Here is a 26,045-nt window from a genome sequence, read left to right as displayed (position 1 = left end):
CATCAGCTTCACCTGTGGAGGCTGCCGATCGGCGCCTGTCCACAGCTGAGCGACATAACCCTTAGGCCCCTTTCGCACATGCGGACATTATGTCCGTATTTCATCCATCCGTTTGCGGATTAAATACGGACATACATGAATTCCTATGGGATAGCGGGTGTCTGCAGATGAACACCCGCTACTGTCCGTCTCCGCAATAGTCCAATTCTGCAGACGGAGGAAAATCCTATTTTTCTATCGTCTGCAGAGCGGATCGGATGAACACGGACAGACGGTCCGTATTCATCCGATCCCCCATAGAGGAGAGCGGAGAGCTGACAGGGCGGTCCCTGCACAGTGTGCCGGGACCGCCCTGTCTGCCGCCGGCTCAGCTGGGACAACGGAGCGATCCCCGCTGAGCGAGCGGATCATCACGGGGCGGATCATTACTGATCCATCCCGTGTGAAAGGGGCCTTATGGGTTATTTAACCACTTGAGATCCACGCTATAGCCAAATGACGGATATAGCGCGGATCTCCTTTTCCGGGACTACGTCTATTGACGTAGTCCCGTGTACGAGCGGCCTGCGCGCCCCCCGAGGGGCGCGCTCTGTGATCGGCGAGTCTATGAGACTCGCCTGATCACAGATCCGTGCAAGGGAGTCGATCCCGACCCCTTATCACGTGATCAGCTGTCAGCCAATGACAGCTGATCAGGTGACATAACGGAGCCGGTAATCGGCTAGTATTCCTCCTCACGCTGACAGCGCGAGGAGAAAAAAAAAAGCCGATCACCGGCGGCCGTGATCGGGACATCAGTCCCGATCACGGCCAGCAATGCAAGCGCCCACCTGCCCCCTGCAGTGCCACCCTAATAAAAAGTGCCCCCCGTCAGTGCCCATAGTGCCACCCAGCAGTGCCCACAGTGCCACCCACAGTGCCCACAATCTGCCTCAAAGGTGCTGCACCCCAGTGCCGCCCATCAGTGCCCAGCAGTGCCACCTATCAGAGCCACCTATCAGTCCCATCTATCAGTGGTACCTATCAGTGCCCATCCGTGCCACCCATCCGTGCCATCTTATCTGTGCCCATCTTTGCCCATCAGTGCTGCCTTATCTGTGCCCATCGGTGCCGCCTTATCTGTGCCTATTAGTGCCGCCTTATCTGTGCCTATCAGTGCCCACCAGTGCAGCCTATCAGTGCCCACCAATGCAGCCCATCAGTGCCCACCAATGCAGCCTATCAGTGCCGCCTAATCAGCGCACTTCAATGAAGGAGAAAAATGACCCGTTTGCAAAATTTTATAACAAACTATTAAAACATGATTTATTTTATTTTTTTGCATCTTTTTTTGTTTGTTTAGCAAAAAATAAAACTCCGAGCTGTAACTAAATACCACCAAAAGAAAGCTCTATTTGTGGGGAAAAAAATGATAAAAATTTCATTTGGGTACAGTGTTGTATGACCGCGCAATTGTCATTCAAAGTGCATCAGCGCTGAAAGCTGAAAATTGGTCTGGGACTGAGGGGGGTTTAAGTGCCCAGTAAGCAAGTGGTTAAAGCTTACAAACATGGCTTTCTGCAATGTTGTATATTGAGCCTTTTTGGCCGTTACTTCAATACTGTTACCCCCTACTCATTACTATTGGCGACAGGTTCAGGCTGGTAAGTATATTAGATCTTTTGAATATTATCACCATGGCTGCTGTAGAGCTATGCACTTATTGTTTTCGATATATATTTGTACTAATGTGACTATACTTATAACCTAGACTATGTATATACGAGATATATTGTATGCCTAGGAAAAAGGCCGGATGGACTGAAACACATCGGCATCTCTCTCAATGCTACATATGTCGCAAGTCGAGTGTTAATTAAGTTTCGCCAAGTAGCTTTTATTGCACATGTTGAAAAAACTTTTTGAATATACATGTATTAAAGATGTACTATTAATAAATGACTTAGTCACATTTTACCTTCGGACTCGTCCATCTTATTTAAACATCCCTATCGGGAGTATCGGCTGTGCTGCCAGCACTAGGCCATTTTGTTTCTGGGAGGGGGGAGTTGAGCTGCTGAGAAAACAAGTTCAATGTCTTTAGTGCTTCTGCTGTGAACGATACAGAGATACTGAGCTCCACAATGGTTTTAAAGCTCATTTTTTTGCTTGTTAAGAATACAGAATATCCAAGGCCAGACCATACATCAGCAGGAGGAATTATTAGCGGCTGCTTATTAGAGTTCCTTCAATTGTTTTCACATATCTACCGATTTTCTCCTTTATATTTGTGCTACTGTAAAAAAGAAAGATTTGCAGATTCATCACTAAATGGGGATCTAAATATTGGTAGAGTCACCAGTAGAGGAAGCTCTGTATATGTTTAAATTCACCACTAGAGGAAGCACTGTAGATTGGTATAGCAACCGGTAAAGCAAGCTCCGTAGAGTCACCGGTAGAGCGAGCTCCGTAGAGTCACCGGTAGAGCGAGCTCCGTAGAGTCACCGGTATAGCGAGCTCAGTGAGGTCACCGGTAGAGCGAGCTCCGTGAGGTCACCGGAAGAGCGAGCTCCGTGAGGTCACCGGAAGAGCGAGCTCCGTGAGGTCACCGGAAGAGCGAGCTCCGTAGAGTCACCGGTACAGGGAGCTCCGTAAGGTCACCGGTAGAGCGAGCTCCGTGAGGTCACCGGAAGAGCGAGCTCCGTGAGGTCACCGGAAGAGCGAGCTCCGTAGAGTCACCGGTACAGGGAGCTCCGTAAGGTCACCGGTAGAGCGAGCTCAGTAGGATCACCGGTAGAGCGAGCTCCGTAGGATCACCGGTAGAGCGAGCTCCGTAGGATCACCGGTAGAGCGAGCTCCGTAGGATCATCGGTACAGGGAGCTCCATACGGTTACCGGTATAGCGAGCTCCGTGAGGTCACCGGTAGGGCGAGCTCCGTGAGGTCACCGGAAGAGCGAGCTCCGTGAGGTCACCGGAAGAGCGAGCTCCGTGAGGTCACCGGAAGAGCGAGCTCCGTGAGGTCACCGGTAGAGCGAGCTCCGTAAGGTCACCGGTAGAGCGAGCTCCGTAAGGTCACCGGTAGAGCGAGCTCAGTAGGATCACCGGTAGAGCGAGCTCCATAGGATCACCGGTAGAGCGAGCTCCGTAGGATCACCGGTAGAGCGAGCTCCGTAGGATCACCGGTAGAGCGAGCTCCGTAGGATCACCGGTAGAGCGAGCTCCGTAGGATCATCGGTACAGGGAGCTCCATACGGTTACCGGTAGAGCGAGCTCCGTAGGGTCACCGGTAGGGCGAGCTCCGTGAGGTCACCGGTAGGGCGAGCTCCGTGAGGTCACCGGTAGGGCGAGCTCCGTGAGGTCACCGGTAGGGCGAGCTCCGTGAGGTCACCGGTAGGGCGAGCTCCGTGAGGTCACCGGTAGGGCGAGCTCCGTGAGGTCACCGGTAGAGCGAGCTCCATAGGGTCACCGGTAAAGGGAGCTCCATAGAAACTGTTCTCTGTTATCCAGCACAATAACATTATAAAGGGTAATCCCCGCCCCCCACTCTATGTTGCAGGAAGTTCCCGGTACTTCCGGCTCGGGAGGATCATGTGACCGTTCGCCTAATCAGAAGTACACATCTGCCTGAGTAAATCCTAAAACAGTTTTGGTTGAGGAGAACCTGTATAAGGTCCTATGTATTGTACACGTGGGGCGGGGGGTCATTACACAAGAATGTCCATTAGCTTCACTCTCAATACAAACCCTACATAGAGAGCCCGGAAGTATCTCATCTCCACAGAGGCCTCAGCCGAATCCCAACGTCACCTCCGCTTCACTCTCCACATCCTAGAAACATAGGCCGCCATTTTGATAGAGGGCGCCAGAAGGCGTGTCCAGTGAGCGCTGTCATTCCTAAACTGGGCTCCGCCCAGAGATTGGCGGAAGTTCCTCCGTTCACAGTAAAGATGGCCGGTGCGGGTCAGCCACTTCCGGTCCGGGTCTGGGAAGCTCCCATGAGGGCAGAGATGAGAGGGAAGTGCGGAGACACCGGCTGAGGGGCACAGAGAGCAGGAGAGACAGGTAATGGGTGGAGGGGGGCTGTGCGCAGAGGACGGGGAGGGGTGGTTGGTGGGTGACATATGGCAGACAATCAGCCTTTAGCTCCCACACATGATGCAACCAGATTGTACGATCTTCTGTACAGAGTGAGTGACACTCCCGATCCATGGGGAGGGCATCACTTCCAGGAGAAGACCGCTACAGACCAGGACCCCCCCCCCCAGGAGGTCACCACTTTGGACCAGGGCCCCCCAGGAGGTGACCGCTCCAGATGGGGCCACGCCGAGACTACCAATACAGAAGGGGGCCCTTAATTTTTGGGACACTTTTATTCCTGTTACAAGGAATGTAAACATCTCTTGTAATAACAAAAAAAAAAAAAAAAAGACTTCAGACATCACATTTACCCTAAAATACAATAAAAAAATAAATAAAAATCTCCTTTTTAAGAGCCAGGGGCAGAACTAACGTGTGACATTTAAAGCGGGAGTCCGCCGGGACTCTGCATTTTTTTTTTTTTTTTTTTTTTTTTTTTTTAAAGTCAGCAGCTACAAATACTGCAGCTGCTGACTTTTAAAATAGTGACACTTACCTGTCCAGCGCGCCCGCGATGTCGGCACCCGAAGCCGATCTCTAGATCGACACTCGGGTGCTGCCGCCGCCATCTTGGGTATGGGAATCAGGAAGTGGAGCCTTTCGGCTTCATTTCCCGGTTCCCTACTGAGCATGCACGAGGCGCGCGGCGCAATAAGGACGGTCCCCGCTGCCTCTGGGATCTGTGTGTTTCCCAGCAGGCAGCGGGGCACTTGCGCAAATGGGCGGGCACTTGCGGAAAGGGGCGTAATCCCCCCCCTGAAAGGTGCCAATTGTGGCGCCGGAGGGGGGGGGGGGATTCCGATGAGCGGAGGTCCATTTTAGGGTGAACCTCCGCTTTAACATCACTTCCGCCCTCCCATGCCATGGGGCCGAGCGGGGGGCCATCTTCCCCCTCCGTCGACAACCAGGCATCCACGGGAGAGGACGTAATCGTCTCTGTGGCGAATCCACCCCCAGAGACCACTTTTATCTTAAAGCCGGAGTCCGCCGGGAGTTTCGCCATTTTTTAAATTTTTTTTTTAAAAGCCAGCAGCTACAAATACTGCAGCTGCTGACTTTTAAAATAAGGACACTTACCCGCCCAGCGCGCCCGCGATGTCGGCACCCGAAGCCGATCTCTCGATCGTCTCTCGGGTGCTGCCGCCGCCATCTTGGGTATGGGAGTCAGGAAGTGGAGCCTTCCGGCTTCGTTTCCCGGTTCCCTACTGCGCATGCGCGAGTCGTGCTGCGCAATAAGGATGGACCCCGCTGCCTCTGGGATCTGTGTGTTTCCCAGCAGGCAGCGGGGGACTTTCGGAAAGGGGCGTAATCTACGCCCCTTTCCGCAGATAGCTATGCCGGAAGTGGGTGCAGATACCTGTACTGTACAGGTACCTGCACCCCCCTCCCCCCTGAAAGGTGCCAATTGTGGCGCCGGAGGGGGGGGGGAGGGTTCCAATGAGCGGAAGGTCCACTTTAGGGTGGACCTCCGCTTTAAAGAGAAACGCACGTGTTCCCAAAAATACCGGGGTTACAGTATCTAGCTGCTGCCATAACCCCGGTATTTAGCGTCAAATTACCGACGTACGGGAGCGTCCTTTTGCGCGCAGTGGTTAAAGAGAACCTGTCAACAGTAAAATACATCATATAGAGCAGTGATGGTGAACCTTGGCACCCCAGATGTTTTGGAACTACATTTCCCATGATGCTCACGCACCCTGCAGTATAATAGAGCATCATGGGAAATGTAGTTCCAAAACATCTGGGGTGCCAAGGTTCGCCATCACTGATATAGGGGCTAAGCTCATTATTCACAGTAACCTCTAAACCAGGGGGTCTTAAAACTGCAGTCTGTGGGCCAGATGTGGCCTTTTGTTTGCTTTATCTGGTCTTTGGGGCACTCCACCCCCCCCCCCCCCCCCGATTAGCACCTAGAGATGGGGTGCTGCCCCCCCCCCACTTTGGCCCCAAAAGATGGGGCGCCCCCCCATTTGCATGATGGGTCACTCCTCCTGAGGAGCTATGTAATTTATTTACTCCAACGGACCACCAAGCTTGAGACGCCCACTGATGTTCGTGATGTTTTCACTCTCACTGACCCCAGTCTCCCGCAACCCCCCGAAGTAGTGTGAGGGAGAGAACTGTTTAGAAAGCCTGGAGACCCCCACCCCTGGTCTAATCTGATGACCTGTAAGAGACTTATAAAGCGCCACCTATGGAAAATTATCGGGTACTGATTTTGTACGTAGTTTTAATCCTTGACATGTTTGGTATCTATTTACTCATCGCAACCTCATCTAATTGAATGCTCCTAACATTAGTGTATTTTTGTAACTGAAAATGCTGTACGTGTTAAACTGTTATAAAAAAAAAATATATATATATATATATATATATATATATATATATATATATATATATGGAACTACCACCATTTTATTCTCCAGGGTGTCTGCTTTCCGAAAATATTAACCTGTTTTGGGGGTTTTACATATGGTCTAAAGTGTGTGTGTGTGTGTATGTATGTATGTATGTATGTATATATATATATATATATATATATATATATATATATATATATATATATATATATATATATATATATAATTTTATTGTAAAAGAGGGATTCCACCTACAAAAAGCCAGCAGCTATAAATACTACAGCTGCTGACTTTTAATAAATGGACACTCACCTGTCCCTGGGTCCAGCGATGCCGATCGATCTCTCGGCTGCTGCCGCCACCATTCTAGGTGAGGGAATCAGGAAGTGAAGAGAATCGGCTTCACTTCCCGGTTCCCTACTGCGCATGCGCGAGCCGCGCCGCGCAATAGAAATTGTCCGCGCTGTCTCTGAGACCCGTGTGTGTCCCAGCAGACAGCGCGGCAGGACAGAAAGAGGCATAGACTCCCATGGGAGTCTATGCCCGGAAGTGGGTGTAAATACCTGTCTTTGACAGGTATCTGCACCCCCCTCCCCCCTGAAAGGTGCCAATTGTGACACCGGAGGGGGGGAGGGTTCCGATCAGCGGAAGTTCCACTTTAGGGTGGAACCCCCGCTTTAATGATAGCCCAGGCACCATGTCAGATTTTGGTGGCAGAGAAGTGAGACTCTCCATCAGACACCGACAACACAAAATATGCCAAAAAATGAATTAGACTGAAGCAACGTGTATATGAAGATGAAGTCCGAGTTTCCCGCCCCTCCCCCACACAGCTCAGTTAGTTTCTCATGTCTGTTGGTGCTGAGATTAGATCTGCGATGATCTGGATAAATGTTCCCTCTTGCAAGACGAGCCGTTACGCCATGTGACTGTTGGGGTCATGTGACTCCATGGCTCACGAGATACAGAGATGACAGACACATCCTGTCTCTGGCTGCTGGGCTCAGGCTTTTCTCTCTGATATGGATCTGCTTTGGGGGATGGGGGGTTGGGGGGGGGGGGGGGGGCTGTGACTTGAATTTGGAATTGGCTTCTTTAAAGGGGACCTGTGCTTTGCCCACATGGGGCAAGGTGACAGGTTCACTTCACTTCACTGAACCAACCTCCCCAGCAGGGAATACTCTCCTTCCAAGGGCCCTCCTGGCACTCCCAGGTCTGTACATTTGCTATGCCAATTAAAGCGCCTTGAAAAAGTTTTCATACACCTTGAAATTTTCCACAATTTGTCATGTTACAACTAAAAACGTAAATGTATTTGATTGGGATTTTATGTGATGGACCAACACAAAGTAGCTCATAATTGTGAAGTGGAAGGAAAATGATAGATTTTCAACTTTTTTTTTTTTTTTTTACAAATAAATATGTGCAAAGTGTGGGGTACATATGCATTGTAGTGGAGCCAATTGCCTTCAGAAGTCACCTAATTAGTAAATAGAGTCCACCTGTGTGTAATGTAATCTCAGTAAAAATACAGTTGTTCTGTGCAGCCCTCAGAGGTTTGTTAGAGAACCTTAGTGAACAAACAGAATCGTGAAGGCCAAGGAACACACCAGACAGGTCAGGGATAACGTTGTGGAGATGTATAAAGCAGGGTTAGGTTATAAAACGTATTCCAAGCTTTGGACATCCCCCCCCCCGGAGTTCTGTTCAATCCATCATCCAAAAATGGAAGGAGTATGGCACAACTGCAAACCTACCAAGACATGGCCGTCCACCTAAACTGACCGACCAGGCAAGGAGAGCATTCATCAGAGAAGAAGCCAAGAGGTCCATGGTAACTCTGGAGGAGCTGCAGAGATCCACAGCTCAGGGGGGAGAATCTGTCCACAGGACAACTATTAGTCGTCTCTCCACAAATCTGCCCTTTATGGAAGGATGGCAAGAAGAAAGACATACAAAGTCCTGTTTGCAGTTTGTGAGAAGACATATGGGGGACACAGCAAACATGTGGAAGAAGGTGCTCTGGTCAGATGAGACCAAAATTGAACTTTTTGGCCTAAAAGAAAAACGCTATGTGTGGTGGAAAACTAACACTGCACATCACCCTGAACACACCATGCCCACTGTGAAACATGGTGGTGGCAGCATCATGTGGTGGGGATGCTTTTCTTCAGCAGGGACAGGGAAGCTGGTCAGAGTTGATGGGAAGATGGATGGAGCCAAATACCGGGCAATCTTAGAAGAAAACCTGTTAGTCTGCAAAAGACTTGAGACCGGGGCGGAGGTTCACCTTCCAGCAGGACAACAACCCGAAACATACAGCCAGAGCTACAATGGAATGGTTTACATCAAAGCTGTTAGAATGGCCCTGTCACAGTCCAGACCTAAATCCAATTGAGAATTTGTGGCAAGACTTGAAAATTGCTGTTCACAGACGCTCTCCATCCAATCTGACAGAACTTGAGATATTTTGCATAGAAGAATGGGCAAAAATATCCCTCTCTAGATGTGCAAAGCTGGTAGAGACATCCCCAAAAAGACTTGCAGCTGTAATTGCAGAGAAAGGCGGTTCTACAAAGTATTGACTCCGGGGGGGTGCCATACAAATGCCCACACACACACACACTTTTCACATATTTACTTGTAAAAAAATGTTGAAAACCATTTATCATTTTCCTTCCACTTCACAATTTATGTGCCACTTTGTGTTGGTCTATCACATAAAATCCCAATAAAATACATTTACATTTTTGGTTGTAATATGACAAAATGTGGAAAATCAAGGGGGTATGAATACTTATTCAAGGCACTGTATGAGGGGTTCCCACAATCCCTGTGCTGAGTTCCTGGGTACTAAGGAACAGGAGGTGGATTATGGCTGAGAGATCGCACTGTTGGAATCCAAGCGGTCCCCTACTTACAAACATCCGGCTTGCAAATGTCTCCTACTTACAAACTGAGGGAGACAACAGGAAGTGAGAGGAAATCTACCCCTAGGAAGGGAAATTCTCTCCTGAAACAGTTAATATGGGGAAAAAAAGGTGTCTCCACTGATGCTTTATCACTGATCCTTGTTTCCCTAATAACTCAAAATTTTCAAAATCCAATTGTCATTGGGACAGAAAGTGAGGTGAAATCTTCTGAACAGGGGTACAGACAGCAAAACAAATGTTACAGGGGTGATAACCCTTCCCTATGTTATCCAGAAAGCTTAAGTATAGATTTTATTTTTTTTGGCTGGAGCTACACTTAAAGAGGAAGTAAACCCTGATGGGTTTACTTCCTCTTTCATTCCCTGCAAAGGCAAAGCATAATGGACTACTATGCATCGCATCGCATCGCATAGTAATCCATTATGTGTCACTTACCTGACACAGGAGCCAGCGAAGTCACCGCTGTCCCCTGTAGTCCGCCGCATCCATCTTGTTGGTGGGGTCTCACAGCTCCGCCGCTGTCATTCGGCGAAGCCGCCACTCCCGCGGATGCGCACAGGAGCCGACACGCGCGGCAACTCCGTCATTGAGAATGCTGCGCTCAGTGCGCGCCGTTGTCTGTTTTCGGGCAAATATCTCGTAAACCGTATAGGTTTAGGAGATATTTCTTGGACCTACAGGTAAGCCTTAATCTAGGCTTACCTGTAGGTCAAAGTGGTTTGTAAGGGTTTACAACCACTTTAATAACTGTACCTGTTCCAACTTGCATACAGATTCAATTTAAGAACAAACCTATAGTCCCTATCTTGTTTGTAACCCAGGGACTGACTGTACATATAAGAAACAGTGTTAACTCCGCCCACAAGGCTCCACCTCCTAATTTAAAATGTGACACACACATTATATTATATATATATATATATATATATATATATATATATAACCAGCTAAGAATGTTTATAAATATTTTAGGTCAGCTTTATATAAAGTCCCCATCAATGAATTTTCAGGCTGCGGGATTGTGGGTAATGGTTATAGTGCTGTATGATAATCATCGGTTTTGTTCCCGTAGACGCAGAGCATGGAGAATGATGAACTTTCGACAGAGGATGGGATGGATTGGAGTCGGCCTCTACCTCCTCGCCAGTGCTGCCACCTTCTACTACGTCTTTGAGATCAACGACACGTACAACAGGCTGGCCCTGGAGCACGTCCAGGTGAAGCCGCAGCACCCGGAGGGCGGCGAGGCCTCGTGGACGCACTCCCTGAAGGCGCGGCTCCTCTCGCTGCCCTTCTGGCTCTGGGCCGCCCTCTTCCTGCTGCCCTACTTCCAGGTGTTCCTCTTCCTTTATTCATGCACCAGGGCCGACCCCCGCACCGTGGGCTACTGTATAATTCCCATATGCCTGGCCGTGCTCTGCAATCGTCACCAGTCCTTCACCAAAGCCTCCAATCGGATTAGCAGACTTCAGCTGATTGACACTTAGACCTGTCCCCCCCTGCCATCACCCGCAGATAGAGGAAATCTACAAATCCGTAAGAGGGGTGGGCCAAAGGACCTATTTTAATATTTTTTTTTTTTTTTTTTTTAAGGTTCACAGGGAATCCTTCTTTTTTTTTTTATTTTTTTTTTTGCACTCTTAAATTCATATGGCAGCCCTCCCTTGGTGACCCTGGCCCAGGCAGTGGCCCTCCCTTGGGGTGCCTCGCCTAAGTGGTGGCCCTCCCTTGGGGTGCCTCGCCTTAGTGGTGGCCCTCCCTTGGGGTGCCTCGCCTTAGTGGTGGCCCTCCCTTGGGATGCCTCGCCTTTAGTGGTGGCCCTCCCTTGGGGTGCCTCGCCTTTAGTGGTGGCCCTCCCTTGGGGTGCCTCGCCTTTAGTGGTGGCCCTCCCTTGGGGTGCCTCGCCTTTAGTGGTGGCCCTCCCTTGGGGTGCCTCGCCTTAGCGGCGGCCCTCCTAAGGTGCCCTTGGCCCTGCAACGCTCCTGGGGACCCTCACCTTGCAGATGAGCAATGTCACTTTATAATGTAGAACATGGGAAGGCAACCAGGGGCCTTCCAGCTGTTGTGGAACTACATTTCTCATGAGGCATTGCAAGGCTGACAGGTACAATTACTCCCAGAGGCATGATGGGACTTGTAGTTTTGCAACAGCTGGAGGGCCCCAGGTTGCCTACCCCCGATGTAGAACATCCAGGAACAGATTTTCATTGCTGCAACCTCTTCACTCACAAATGGTGCCCTAAGTGACCCCCCCGTTTGTCAGAATCACTGTTTTTACATGGGACATGTGCTGATTTTCCTGGTCCGACTCTTCTGATAATGTGTGAACAAAAAAACTTCTTATATGAATATTTCTACTGATGATGGCACAAAAAAAAAAAATAGCTGTGACTAACCTGCAGTGAGAAGCCGCCCTCTTCGTCTCCTATAGGAACCGGGTCCCACTGTGCCTAACTGTACACGAGGCCCCCCGATGACAGCTCTTCAAGCCGGCCCATCGCCTATGTTTGCCCTTCTATGAGATCTCTAACGCAGTTCGTTTTCTACGCAGAAATTACAAAAGTCTTTTCTTCTACTGTAAACCTGTTTTGTACCTTGTCACTTTTTTTTTTTTTTTTTTCTATGCGACCCTCGCCTCCTGCCTGGTTATGTAAAATGGCGACTTCCCTGTAAAGAAATGTTCTTTAAAAAAAAAAAAAAAATTGGACAGGAATCAAATCTTTGGCTGTGTTTTGTCAGTAAATATTTAAAGTGTGAGTGAAGCCAAAACCTTCCCCTCCCCCATACTGTTGAAAAACTGGCAGCATTCATGAAAGTCGTGTAGCTGAATCAGATGGTGACTTTGCCTTAATAGTGTAAAGCTGCGTACACACGAGCGGACTGTATGGCCTACTTAGTCCGTCATACAATCCGACGGACAGTCCGTCATACTTTCGAATGAACGGACTTGCCCACACACGGCACTTTTTGAGCGGACTAATAAGGCGTACTAAGTCCGCCGTACTATCCGCCCTACTTTTGAAATGAACGGACTCGCCCACACACGCGGAGGAAAGTCCGCTCATTTCGAGCGCGTCTCCAGGTAGGTGGGGCCCGCGAAGGAGACGTCGCTTGCCCCGCCTCCTGGTATGGACTTAAAGGGGAACCCCAACGCCAAAAAAATCGGTGTGGGGGTCCCCCCAAGTCAACAACAGACCCTTGTCCAAGCGCGCTACCCAGCCGGCCAGGAAAGGGGGGCGAGCGAGCGCCCCTCCTGAGCCGTACCAGGCCGCGTGCCCTCAACATGGGGGGTGCCTTGGGGAAGGGGGGGGTCGCGCGAATGGGTAGGGGTACATTGTACCCCATACTCATTCACATAGGGTGGGGGGCCGGTATGCGGGGGCCCCCTTATTAAAGGGGGCTCCCGGATTCCGATAAGCCCCCCGCCCGCAGACCCCGACAACCAACGGCCAGGGTTGTCGGGAAGAGGCCCTTGTCCTCATCAACATGGGGACAAGGTGCTTTGGGGTGGGGGGGCAGCGCGGCCCCCCCTTCCCCAAGGCACCCCCCATGTTGAGGGCACGCGGCCTGGTACGGCTCAGGAGGTGGGGGGGGCGCTCGCTCGCCCCCCTTTCCTGGCCGGCTGGGTAGCGTGCTTGGACAAGGGTCTGTTGTGGACTTGGGGGGGACCCCCACGCCGATTTTTTTTTTCGGCATTGGGGTTCCCCTTTAAGTCCATACCAGGTGGCGGGGCCAGCGACGTCTCCTTCGCGGGCCCCGCCTACCTGGATACCCGCTCGAAATGAGCGGACTTTTCTCCGGGCGGGAAAAGTCCGCTCATTTCAAAAGTACGGCGGACTGGCACACACACGGGCGGATTGTCCGCCGAAATGCGAGTACGACGGACAGTATTTAGAAAAATCCGAAATTCTTAGTACGCCGGACTGCACGCTGAAAAAGTCAGCTGAAGCCCACACACGAGCGGACTGTCCGCTGAAATGTGTTTCGGCGGACTAAGTAGGCCATACAGTCCGCCCGTGTGTACGCAGCTTTAGAAGTCTGACATCCCAGGGCTCCGCCCAACCTATAATGTAAAGCTGGACCACCACTTTAAATAGAGTGGTGGCCATAGAAGATCTGCTGCAGGCGCAATTATTATTTTCTAACCATTCCCATGGCTTTATCGGCATGGACATCATTGTGCGACCTGACACTCCTGTTCTTAAAGCCATGGCAGGCTATTAAAAAAAGAAAAGAAAAAAAAAAATCTAGATCACATAAGGCATGGGTGCTCAATCTGTGGCCCTCCAGCTGTTGCAGAACTACAAGTCCTATGAGGCATTGCAAGCTGCTGACTGTTACAAGCATGGCTCTCAAAGGCAGAGGCATGGTGGGACTTGTAGTTCTGCAACAGCTGGACAGCCACAGGTTGAGCATCCATGAGTCTAAGGGGTATGTAGCAACCTGGGAGCTGCTGACTGTTGGGCCTTATGCTCACGGCATACTACAGTGCGAGGGCTGTGCAGATGTTTCTTCCATTCCCCCCATGCAGGGAGTGCCATTTGTGTCAGTTGAGACTAAGCAACTGCATGGACACAGCCTCTGCTCCCAAATTGACATCTGTGTGTGTGTGCAGGGCCCCAAAAAAAAGCCCACAAGTATACCACTGAGTGGGAGATCAGCAGATCTGGGGGTAATACTGAGCAGAGTATCTGCCTAACAGGAGTATTAATATGCTAGGGATCAGTTGATTTGGGGTACTAATGAGCTGGGGATCTGCTGAATGAGGGTACTAATAAGCTGGGGATCTGCTGGAAAAAAAAAGATACTAATAAGCTGGGTATCTGCTGAATGGGGGTACTAATAAGCTAGGGATCCCTGACAACCCTTCTTTTCAGAGAGGCCTATCCTGCCCCAGACTAACAACTGTACTGTCTGCCTCAACGTTGTAAAGTGCTGCACAAATTAATTCCTGTATAATAATAATGCATGCAGCTCCAGGCATCGCCCCGATATAGCTTTTTTTTCTAGAGCTGGTGGTTGGCTCTCTTTTAAACGTCTCCCACCTGCGCTATAGCCGAATGACAGCTACAGCGTGGGCCTGAATTGCCAGGAGGGAGTCAATAGATGTCCTTCCGTGCATGAGCTGGGTATCTCCTGAGCCCCCAACTCTGCTTATCCTGCAGATCCCCGACTCATTAGTGCCCCCCATTCAGCAGTTTCCTAGCTTACTGATTGATACTTAGTTCATTGACTAACATGGGATTTCACATGTCATACAACTTAGTCTGAAGTCGAATCTCACGTTTCAGCAGTGTGATCTGAGCCTCAATGAACATTTTTTGAATAGGCTGTGTTTAAAGTGGAGGGGCACCCTGAAAAAAAAAAAAAAATATTAAAAATGACAAAAAAAAATCTAAAAAAAATAAAAATGTATTTTTTTTTTTAACTTACCAGAAATGCCTGTTGCTATGCACATAATCCTAATCTTCCTCTTCCTCGGAGATCTTCTTTCTCTCCTCGTCGCGTTGTCTTCTGAGTAATGGGTCGCGCTGTGTTCTGGGAACTGTGTGTTCCAGAACACAGCGTGTCCCATTCACAAAGCGCTGCGCAACTTGCGCATGCGCAGTAGGAAACGGGCAGTGAAGCCATAAGGCTCCACTGCCTGTTTCCCTTAGAAGGAATGGCGGCGCCGAGGGACGGGGTGGCCGACATCACGGGTGCCCTGGACAGGTAGGTCTGCTTATTAAGTCAGCAGCTGCAGTGTTTGCAGCTGCTGACTTTTATTTTTTTTTTTAAATGGCCCTCCTCTTTAAAGTTGAACTCTGCCGAACAAGTGTTTTTTTTTGTTTTGTTTTTTTAATAGTTGTGACGAGACCAGAAGAAGGTATGGCTAATACATTTCAGGGGTTCATCGGGGGCTTATGATAATACTTGATGGGTAATTGTGGGAAATGAAGACTTAAGTAATCACAGCATGGATTGCCCATCTTACAGCCTGACTACCTTGTCCTACAAGTACCCGTCCAGTAATACCTTTCAAAACTGCCAGCCTATAAACCCTGACTGGCAGCAAAAGTGAAAATGTCCAAATTGAGCCCAATTAACCATTTTCCCTCCCCAGTGTCATGTGACTTGTTAGTGTTACAAGGTCGCAGGTGTGTTACATTTGGTGTTATCGCTCTCACTCTCTCATACTGGTCACTGGAAGTTCAACATGGCACCTCATGGTAAAGAGCTCTCTGAGGATCTGCAAAAAAAAGAATTGTTGCATAAGGATGGCCTAGGCCAGTGATGGCGAACCTTGGCACTCCAGATGTTTTGGAACTACATTTCCCATGATGCTCAACCACACTGCAGAGTCCTTGAGCATCATGGGAAATGTAGTTCCAAAACATCAGGGGTGCCAAGGTTCGCCATCACTGGCCTAGGCTATAAGAAGATTGCCAAGACCCTGAAACTGAGCTGCAGCACGGTGGCCAAAACCACACAGCGGTTTAACAGGACCGGATCCACTCAGAACAGGCCTCGCCATGATCGAACAAAGAAGTTGAGTGCATGTGCTCAGCGTCATATCCAGAGGTTGTCTTTGGGAAATAGACGTATGAGTGCTGCCAGCATAGCTGCAGAGGTTGTGGGGGTGGGGGGAGTCGGCCTGTCAGTGCTCAGACCATACCCCGCACACTGCATCGAATTGGTCTGCATGGCTGTCATCCCAGAAGGAAGCCTCTTCTAAAGATTATACACAAGAAAGCCCACAAACAGTTTTCTGAAGACAAGCAGACTTGGATTGCTGGAACCATGGAGGGTTATTTACTAAAGGAAAATCCACTTTGCACTGCATGTGCACTTGAAAGTAAAGTCGCTGTAGATCCGTGGGGGACATGCAAGGGAAATAAAAAAACAGCATTTTAGCTCGCACATAATTGGATGATAAAATCAGCAGAGATTCCTCTCATTTCAGATCTACCTCTTAGATTTAGAGCGACTGCACTTCCGAGTGGATTTGCCTTTCGTAAATATACCTCGTGTCCTGTGGTCTGATGAGACCAAGATAAACTAATTTGGTGTCAGATGGTGACAAGCGCGTGTGGCACCAACCAGATGTGGAGTACAAAGACAAGTGTGTCTTGTCTACAGTCAAGCATGGTGGTGGGAGTGTCATGGTCTGGGGCTGCATGAGTGCTGCCGGCACTGGGGAGCTACAGATCATTGAGGGGACCATGAATGCCAACATGTACTGTAAAAAAAAAAAAAAAAAACTGGACTAGACTGGGCCGCAGGGCAGTATTCCAACATAACGACCCCAAGCACACCTCCAAGACAACCACTGTCTTTCTAAAGAAACTGAAGGTAAAGGTGATGGACTGGCCAAGCATGTCTCCAAACCTAAACCCTATTGATCATCTGTGGGACATCCTCAAACAGAAGGTGGAGGAGCGCAAGGTCTCCAACATCCACCAGCTCTGTGATGTCATCATGGAGGAGGGGAAGAGGACTCCAGTGGCAACCTGTGAAGCTCTGGTGAACTCCATGCCCAAGAACGTTATGGCAGTGCTGTAAAATAATGGCGGCCACACAAAATATTGACACTTTGGGCCCAATTTGGACATTTTCACTTAGGGGTGTACTCATTTTTGTGCCAGCGGTTTAGACATTAATGGCTGTGTGTTGAGTTATTTTGAGGGGACAGCAAATTTACACTGTTATACAAGCTGTACACTCACTACTTTACATTGTAGACAAGTGTCATTTCTTCAGTGTTGTCACATGAAAAGATAAATAAAATAAATAAATATTTACAAAAAATGTGAGGGGTGTACTCACTTTTGTGAGATACTGTATATATAAAAAGAACGAGAGAGCCACAAATCAAGGATGAGTCCAGTATTGGTCACAAAGGGAGGTCCAAAAGTATGTCCACCGCGTTCTGGGTGCTCACAAACCATTCTTTGTGAGGGCTTGTAGGCTGGCAATTATTGAAGAGAATATTGGACAGGGAGTTGTCGGAAAGAGGATTAGGCCTCGATCACATGAGGCGATTTATTCTGTGTCCTATGCAAGGTCGTGTTTTACTGGCACGGGGATGCACACAACACCTGTGCATGTCCATTCTGGTAAACATGGCCTTGCATGGGAATAAATTGCCCCATGTGTTCGAGGCCTAATACTCTTTCCCACAACTCCCTTTACAATATTCTCTTCAATAATTGCCAGCTTATAAGTCCTGATAAAGGATGATCTGTGAGGACTCAAAACGCATTAGATTACTTTTTGACCTCCCTTTGTGACTAATACTGGACTCAACATTGACATGGAATAAATCACCCACTGTGAACAAGGCTTTATAGAATGAGGCTGCCAGACAGGCAATCCTTTATTATATTTAATACGTTCTGGCATATAAGCCTTGAGGGACTTGTGAGCCCCCGAAACGTGACGGATATACCTTCTGATCAGTACAGAGATAAATGAGCCTTTTGTGTTTAAAAAAAAAATAAAAATAAGGATTTTACAGTTAAGTATGATGGAAAAAAAAAAATCCTTTCTTTGAGTACTTCATGGGACACATGCTGGGTTATACTCCATCTCCAGGTGAATGGACACTGGTAGACCAAAGGTCTGTAGACAGGAAGTGATCCCCTATCTAACCTCCTCCATAGCGGAAGTACTTCAGTTTTGTAATGCCGCGTACACACGATCAAACAATCCGGTGGAAAAGTCCGGCAAACTCAAGTCCGCCAAACAATCCCCCCGTGTGTAGCCTCCGGCATACTTTTTTGACCCGAAAGTACGGCGGACTTATAATTCCGTGTTGCACTCCAATCTTCCCGCCGGACTCGCATTTCGGCGGACAATCCGGCCGTGTGTATGCCAGTCCGCCGTACTTTTGAAATGAGCGGACTTTTCCCACCCGGAGAAAAGTCTGCTCATTTCGAGCGGGTCTCCAGGTAGGCGGGGCCCGCGAAGGAGACGTCGCTGGCCCCGCCGCCTGGTATGGACTTAAAGGGGGACCCCAACGCCGAAAAAAATCGGCGTGGGGGTCCCCCCCAAGTCCACAACAGACCCTTGTCTGAGCACTCTACCCGGCCGGCCAGGAAAGGGGGGGGGGAAGCGAGCGCCCCCCCCCCCTCCTTAGCCGTACCAGGCCGCGTGCCCTCAACATGGGGGGTGCCTTGGGGAAGGGGGGGCCGCGCGGCCCCCCCACCCCAAAGCACCTTGTCCCCATGTTTATGAGGACAAGGACCTCTTCCCGACAACCCTGGCCGTTGGTTGTCAGGGTCTGCGGGCGGGGGGCTTATCGGAATCCGGGAGCCCCCTTTAATAAGGGGGCCCCCGGATACCGCCCCCCCCCCCCCATGTGAATGAGTATGGGGTACAATGTACCCCTACCCATTCACCTGTCAAATAAAAGTACAAAAAAAACACAACACACGAGATAAAATACTTTATTGCACAGCTCCGGGGGTCTTCCGTCTTCGGGGGTCTTCTCGCCGGACTCCTCCGCTATCTTCTTGTAGCTCTTTTACTAGCGGAGGAGCCCGGCATTCTTCTTCGTCGCCGCGGCCTCTTCTTCCGACTTCGGGGGTCTTGTCCCCCCTCTTCGGTTCTTCTGCCGGGCCACTGCGCCTTCTTATAGCTCTTTTACAGGCGGTGGCCCGGTCTTCTGTCGCCGCCGCCGCCGACCGTTTTTCTTCTTCTTCTCCAGGAGATGTTGACTCGACGATCTCTCCGGCCGCAATGCCAGGGACGAGCTGCGCTGCCACTTATATAGGGACAAGGGGCGGTGTCACATGGGTTTATGTCACATGGGTTGGTCACATGGGTTGGTGTCACATGGCGACAGTCCCAGCATCCTCCGGGACTGTGACATCATAAAGGGGGTGGGGTCACCATGTGACACCAACCACATAGGCTAATATTCATTATTTACTGGGATGTCCCAGAGCAATAGCCTTGAGGGGAGGGAGACACCCTGCCAAAAACAATAGCCATCAGAACTTATATGGCAGCCCACAGTACACGGTGGCCGAAAGCCGAATCCTCGCGTGCTCGAACATCCACTTGATAAAATTTTGTGAACGTATGCACTGAAGACCAGGTAGCAGCCTTACAAATCTGAGCCACAGCTAGCCGATGGCGAAAAGCTCAGGGAGGTTCCTACACCCCTGGTAGAATGAGCTCTCACCCTAAAGGGAAGAGCTTTATATTTCAGGCCGTAGGCCTGAATGAACAATTGACAAACCCAATTGGCAATGGAAGCTGCCTGCCCCTTCTTGGGTCCTCATATCTAGAAAAAATAAACCTCGACTGCCCAGACAACGTCCAATGAATGCAGTTGTCTCTCTTCTGCCAAGCAAAGGCTGAGAAAAAAAAAAAGAGGCAAGATAATGTCCTGATTTAAATGAAAGGCCAACATCACTTTTGGCAAAAAGTATGGAACAGGTCGGAACACGACCCTGTCGTGGTGAAGAATCAAGTATGGTCCCCTGCACGAAAGGGACGCCAACTCCAAAACCCTTCTAGCCATCAGGAAGGCTAGCTTGCGTGACAGCAAGTCTAATTGAATTTCCTTGATAGGTTCAAAATGTTTGTTTCTGTAACACAGACAGCACCAAGGTGACCTAATGGGGGGAAACAAACGAGTCGCCCCCCCTGCATAAAGGTTTATACTAACGAATGGGATGCTAAAGGCCTTTGGAAGAATACTGACAAGGCCGAAATCTGACCCCTGATTGTACTCAAAGCTAATCTGATTTCCATAGCCGACTGTAGAAAAGAAAGAATCCTCCCAATCACGTATTTCAGAGGATGCCATTTTCTGGCTTCACAACAAGCAATATAAGTCTTCCAGACCTTATGACAAATCTTCCTAGTGACAGCTTTTCTAGCATTCTCTAGGGCAGACACTACTGGTCCCGAGATACAATGGTCTTTCAGCACCCTGGCTTTAATAGCCATTCCGTCAAATTTAGACTGTAAATTGGGGGGAATATAGGACCTTGAGACAGTAGATCGGGGCGACGTGGAATCGTCCATGGCCCATCTTTTGTCAGTCTCACAATCTCCCGGAACCAGGGGCTTTTGGGCCAGGCTGGTGCCACCAGAATGACTGGAACCCCCTCTCTCCGAATCCTGCACAACAAATGTAGAAGGAGAGGGATTGGAGGGAAAGCATAAACCAGGGAGTACTGGCTCCATGGAACTATTGGAGCATCTGCTCCGATTGCCAGAGGATCCCTTGTTCGGGACACAAATTGCTGTAGCTTGTTGTTGAACTTGGATGCCAATAGGTCAACCTCTGGCCACCCCCAAACCGGGCAAATTTCCTGGAACACCTCTGGGTGTAGGGGCCATTCCCCCTGGGCAGATCTGCTGGTGGCTGAGATAATCTGCCTTCCAGTTCTCTACTCCCGCGTTATGGACGGCTGACAGAATCGGCACATGTTCCTCTGCCCAGGCTAGTATGTTTTCCCCCTCTTTCAGAGCTGAATGACTTCTGGTACTGCTTTGGTGGTTTATATTGGACACTGCAGTGGCATTGTTGGACTGAACCCTGATAGGGCGGTCCTGAACTCCACCTTCCATGACCGCAGGGCCAGACGTACTGCCCGTAATTCCAGGACATTGATGGGCAGGATCTGTTCTGTCCCTCACCATTTCCCCTGAGCTGTGAGCCCTTCTAGGGTCACTATCCAGCCTGAGAAACTGGCATCTGTAGTCAGTACTCTCCAAGTTACCGGGTGAAAGGATTTTCCCTTTCGCAAGATCTTGCAACCACCAGTTTAAGCTTAAGCATGCCCGAGGAGATAAGCACATTGAATATTCCAGGGCTTGTCCTCTTCTGTTCCAAGCGAAGATGTCTTGTTGTAAAGGCCTGGAATGGAACTGGGCATAGGGCACCGACTCAAAGAAGGATACCATCCTCCCTAGAAAACTCATACAGAGCCAAAAACGGAGGGTTGTCTAGTGCCCCTTATCTGACGCACCTCAACCTTCAGGGCACAGATCCTTACAGGTGGCAATTATACTTTTGCCTGAACCGTATTAGGATCAGACCTAAATACTTTAGATTCTGAACTGGTTTCATGGCTGACTTTTCGGTATTTATGATCCAGCCTAAGCTTTTCAAATACTGCACTGTGCATATTATGCTCTGTTCTAGAGCCTGTAATGAGTGATCTCTGAGCAGGAGGCCATCCAGACACCCAAGCACCAGGATCCCTTGGGCCCTTAAAAGACCCAGTACTGGTGCTAGGACCTTTTTGAACACGATGGAGTGGGGGCGTCCCCTCAAAAGGAGGACTTAGTGCTGGGTTTAGAAGACCTTTGGACCCAGGGCTTCTTCTGGTCCTTGCTCTGTTGCTTGCCCTTGGCCCTAGCACCCTGTTGGCAGCGGAACCACCTTGATGCTGAGACATTTGAGGAAGCAGTCCCCGCGGCTTTAAAACGAGGAACGTCTGGTGCTTTTCTTCACAGCAAGTAGAGAACTCTTCCATCTAGAACTCTTTTGGATATAATTGTCCAAACGATCACCAAATAAAATGTTCCCCATGAAAATGGAAACCTGCCATTAACTTTTTTCAGTTCTTAAGCCACAAAAGTCTGCGCATATGTACAGACAAGAGAGCCAAAACGAGAAGCCTGCTGTATTGAATCCTTTAAAAGGTGTCAACAGCAAAACACAGTGCTCGAGGAATATCTATCTTACTTTCAGGAAGATCATCCTCCTGGTTAGGTTTATCAGGCCGTTTGACCTGATCCTTTTACGGACTGACAGATGCCAATTGCTGCAACAGCTGGCTGAATAGCTGAACTGGCCAAAGAAAAAGGAAGCCTATAATAATGACTCCAATTTCTTGTCAACAGGGTCCTTTAAAGCGGAGGTCCACCCTAAAGTGGACCTCCGCTCATCGGAACCCTCCCCCCCCTCCGGCGCCACAATTGGCACCTTTCAGGGGGGAGGGGGGGTGCAGATACCTGTACAGTACAGGTATTCTGCACCCACTTCCGGGTTAGCTCTCTGCAGAAAGGGGCATAGATTACGCCCCTTTCGGCAAGTGCCCGCCCCTTTCCGCAAGTGCCCCGCTGCCTGCTGGGAAACACACAGATCCCAGAGGCAGCGGGGACCGTCCTTATTGCGCAGCGCGATTCGCGCATGCGCAGTAGGGAACCAGGAAATGAAGCCGAAAGGCTCCATTTCCTGATTCCCATACCCAAGATGGCGGCGGCAGCACCCGACAGACGATCTAGAGATCGGCTTCGGGTGCCGACATCGCGGGTGCGCTGGACAGGTAAGTGTCACTATTTTAAAAGTCAGCAGCTGCAGTATTTGTAGCTGCTGGCTTTAAAAAAAAAAAAAAACGTGGAGTCCCGGCGGACTCCCGCTTTAAGCCCTGTGCTTTATCTACCGGACAAGTTTAAGTTCTTGTTTAAGGAAGAGACTGCTGCATCTATGGCTGGCATGCTCCACTTCTTAATGAACTCTTCATCCATGGGATATAGAAGGGAAAACCTAACAAAAATCCTGTCAGGGTGTTCCCAATCAGCACACGCCACCTGTTCCAACAGAGGGTGTAGGGGGGAAGCCTGTGCGGCCTGAAGAGGCCTCAGGGACCCCAAAGAGGAGCAGGGAGGGCTCAGTGACCTCTGCAAGAGGCAACTTAAAGGCAGAACCAACCATTTTGGTCAGAATCAGGATCAAAAGCCTCTGCGACTGAGAGGCAGACATCGAGTGGATATCTTCTTGTCCAGATTGGTCGGACTCATCTGCTGGGCACTCCACCGAATCCTGAGCTTTAAGCTCTTCCCCATCCTCAACCCATTCCTGCTCCAGACTAGGAGGCTCCAGGGAGGGGGTTCTGTCACGCTTCTTGCCACCCTGCAGGATGGAGGCAATCATGCCAGCAATCCTGCACTCTAACCTGGCTAGGTGCCGAGGACAGTTCATCCTTGGTGATAAAGGGTGAAGCAGCAGCATTGACTTTAGGCACAATACCACATAGGCGCAGCGACTTAGATTACCCGGAAGCCTCTGGTCCTTCAGGGGATACAACACTAGGGATACGACTAGGTTCATCAGGAACTACTGATGACATAGGTGTGCCCTTCCCTATAGGGTTAGTCCCACTCCTCTTTTTTGAAGACATTTACAAGCCACAAAAAGAGAGTACCTTGGGTGTAGTATTAACACACCTCAGAAGGGAGAACCTTTAATAGGGCTCAAGAAGCCCCTATGCAACAATCCTGCTAAGCACCTTTAGCCTTCCAAGCAACACTTTGTGACTCATGTGACCCGGGTAAGGAAAGATTAACCGCTGCAAGTGCCTACTCTGTGTCCCACCGCTGCCTTCTGGAAGCACTGCATGCTTGGTCGACAAAGCTTAAATAAGCTGGGTGTGCACCGAAACATTCTGTGCGTGCACACTCCCGGCGAATGGGCGTGGCTGTATTCGCATATGATGCAAATCGTTGTGCGCCCAGATAAAGGCTACTGCACATGTGGCAAAGCCACATGCGCCATGCCCGCCAAACAAACAGCTAAGTCCAGCGGTGCTTTAGCAAATGCCCGTGCGCCATGGCTGCCAAACAACTGCTGAGCACAGCAGAACTCTTGCAAATGCACATGCGCGATGGTCAACCAAGGCGAAATGGCGCACCGCCGTTCGCCATCATACAGGTAAAAAACAGCCAGACACAAGCAAAAAACACCTACAGCTAGCCCAGAACTCCCCCATATGGTCACCGCACGCAGGTGTCCAGACTCTAGCTAGCTCGACTGATAGTTACAATCACTGGGACACCTCACAATAATAGTAAAGGGTTTTCACTTACCCGTCCAGGTGCAGGGCAGCTTAGAAACGAAGAGCCCAAACTTCACCCATCATGGCGGGTTCCTGTCGCTGGAGGACCTTCAAGGACTGGCTACCCTTTTCATGTTTAGGGTCCACTCCCTTGGATCTGTACAGCACCCTGCAGGAATGCCTTAGCGCTGTGGTGTCCAGGATTCCACTTTGCAGGGACCAGCGCCCGGAGGCCGCATTACAGGCAAAACCTTGCAGGATCTCGAGTCTTCTTTGAGAGGCTTGGGTACCATTTATCCAAGCATATCAAGCCTGTGTCAAATGGATCCGATCGGTCAAACCCATTTAAGAACCGTTTGTGGGACTAGAGACCTGGAGCTCAGAGAGCTCAAACAAAACCGTGCCATCCACCTTGCAGACACTGGTAAAAAACAGAAGTACTTCCTGTATGGGAGGGTTTATATAGGGGATCACTTCCTGTCTAAAGACCTTTGGTCTACCCATGTCCTTCATCTGGAGATGGAGTATAACCCAGTAGGTAATGAATATTAGCCTGACTCTGTGTCCCTTGATGTATGAAAAATAATTTCTCCCCCCCCCCCCCCCAAAAAAAAAAAATCTAGCACCGATCTGAAAGCTTACCCCTACAATTTCCCCTCCTCCCAGTACAAATCTGCCTTCTTGCTGAACCCCTTGTTACACTTTGCAAACTCCCTGCCAGCTCAAATCCCCCACCAAAAATATCATCCCTTCTAGCACAAATCCTCTACCCCTCAAAATTTTCCCTCTTAGTAAAAAAAGAAAAAACCTCTCCCCCTTGCACAAATCCTCTCCAAAATTCCACTTATAGCACAAATTCTTTACCACTCAAATTTCCCCTCTAAACACAAATCCTCCCACGCCCACTGCAGTACAAATCCCTCCCCCTTGCACAGATCCTTCTCTCCAAATTTCCCCTCCTAGCACAAATACCCCCCAATAAACTCTACTAACACTAATTCCATCTCCCAAAGCAAACCCCCCCCCACCTTACATGATACCACAGTGCCCAGGGCAGCTGCCCCCCCCCCCCTCCCAGCCCTGCTTCTGACCATTAAACTTTTCCTACACACATTCTTAAATGGTGGTGCTCTCACCATTTTATATACAGTGGAACCTTGGTTTACGAGTAACGCAGTTAACGAGCATTTTGAAAGACTAAAGAGTAACCCCCTTTTTTTTTTTGTTTAAATCGTGACTCGGTTTGCAAGCGTTGTCTCGCAAAACATGCAGAATTCAAGCTAATGGGCGGTGCAGAACCACATTTGGCCAGAGGTGCGGGGGCGCCAGGGATACTCGGAATGGTTCGGAGCGGTTTGGAAATACTCTGCATGATTCGGAATCCGAATATTTCCGAGTTCAGCCGAGCTGTCCCCGAGTATTTCCGAGGCTCTCCGGCACCCCCCCCTACCTCTGGCCACATGCGGTATTACATGCAATAAAGTCATTATGGAATGAATTATCTTAGTTTCCATTGACTTCTATGGGGAAACTCGCTTTGATATGCGAGCAATTCGGATTACAAGCATTCTCCTGGAATGGATTATGCTTGTAATCCAAGGTTCCACTATAATATATATGTATATACACACACACACACACACACACACACACACTGCTTGCTCCTGGATCCCCCAGGAATGCCCCAGTTGACAGAAAACTATTTTCAAAAACTTGGCATTCTCCTTCATATACAGATGGGGTCCAACGCCTGACCAACATCATCATATCTGTATTCCAATGGGATATCTTCCCACTCGTTCAGCTCTTCAGTCAGGATCGTCATATGGAACCGCACACTACATAACTCACC

At 49.5% G+C, this 26,045-nt stretch overlaps 1 protein-coding gene across 1 annotated transcript; it reads left to right on the top strand.

Annotated features, from left to right (window-relative positions):
• Positions 1-3,882: 3,882 nt before the first annotated feature.
• On the top strand, positions 3,883-11,992 carry LYSET (lysosomal enzyme trafficking factor). Its single transcript, XM_077466727.1, has 2 exons — positions 3,883-4,042; positions 10,483-11,992. Exon 2 carries the CDS (start codon positions 10,499-10,501, stop codon positions 10,895-10,897), a length of 399 nt encoding a protein of 132 aa, XP_077322853.1. The 5' UTR covers positions 3,883-4,042; positions 10,483-10,498; the 3' UTR covers positions 10,898-11,992.
• The last annotated feature ends 14,053 nt before the right edge of the window (positions 11,993-26,045 follow it).

Source organism: Lithobates pipiens, unplaced genomic scaffold, assembly GCF_037356315.1.
Source record: "Lithobates pipiens isolate NorthernLeopardFrog02 unplaced genomic scaffold, aLitPip1_a1.2 Scaffold_37, whole genome shotgun sequence".
Lineage (NCBI taxonomy): Eukaryota > Metazoa > Chordata > Amphibia > Anura > Ranidae > Lithobates > Lithobates pipiens.
Note: the sequence above shows the minus strand (reverse complement) of the source record. Positions and strands in the feature narration are given on the sequence as shown.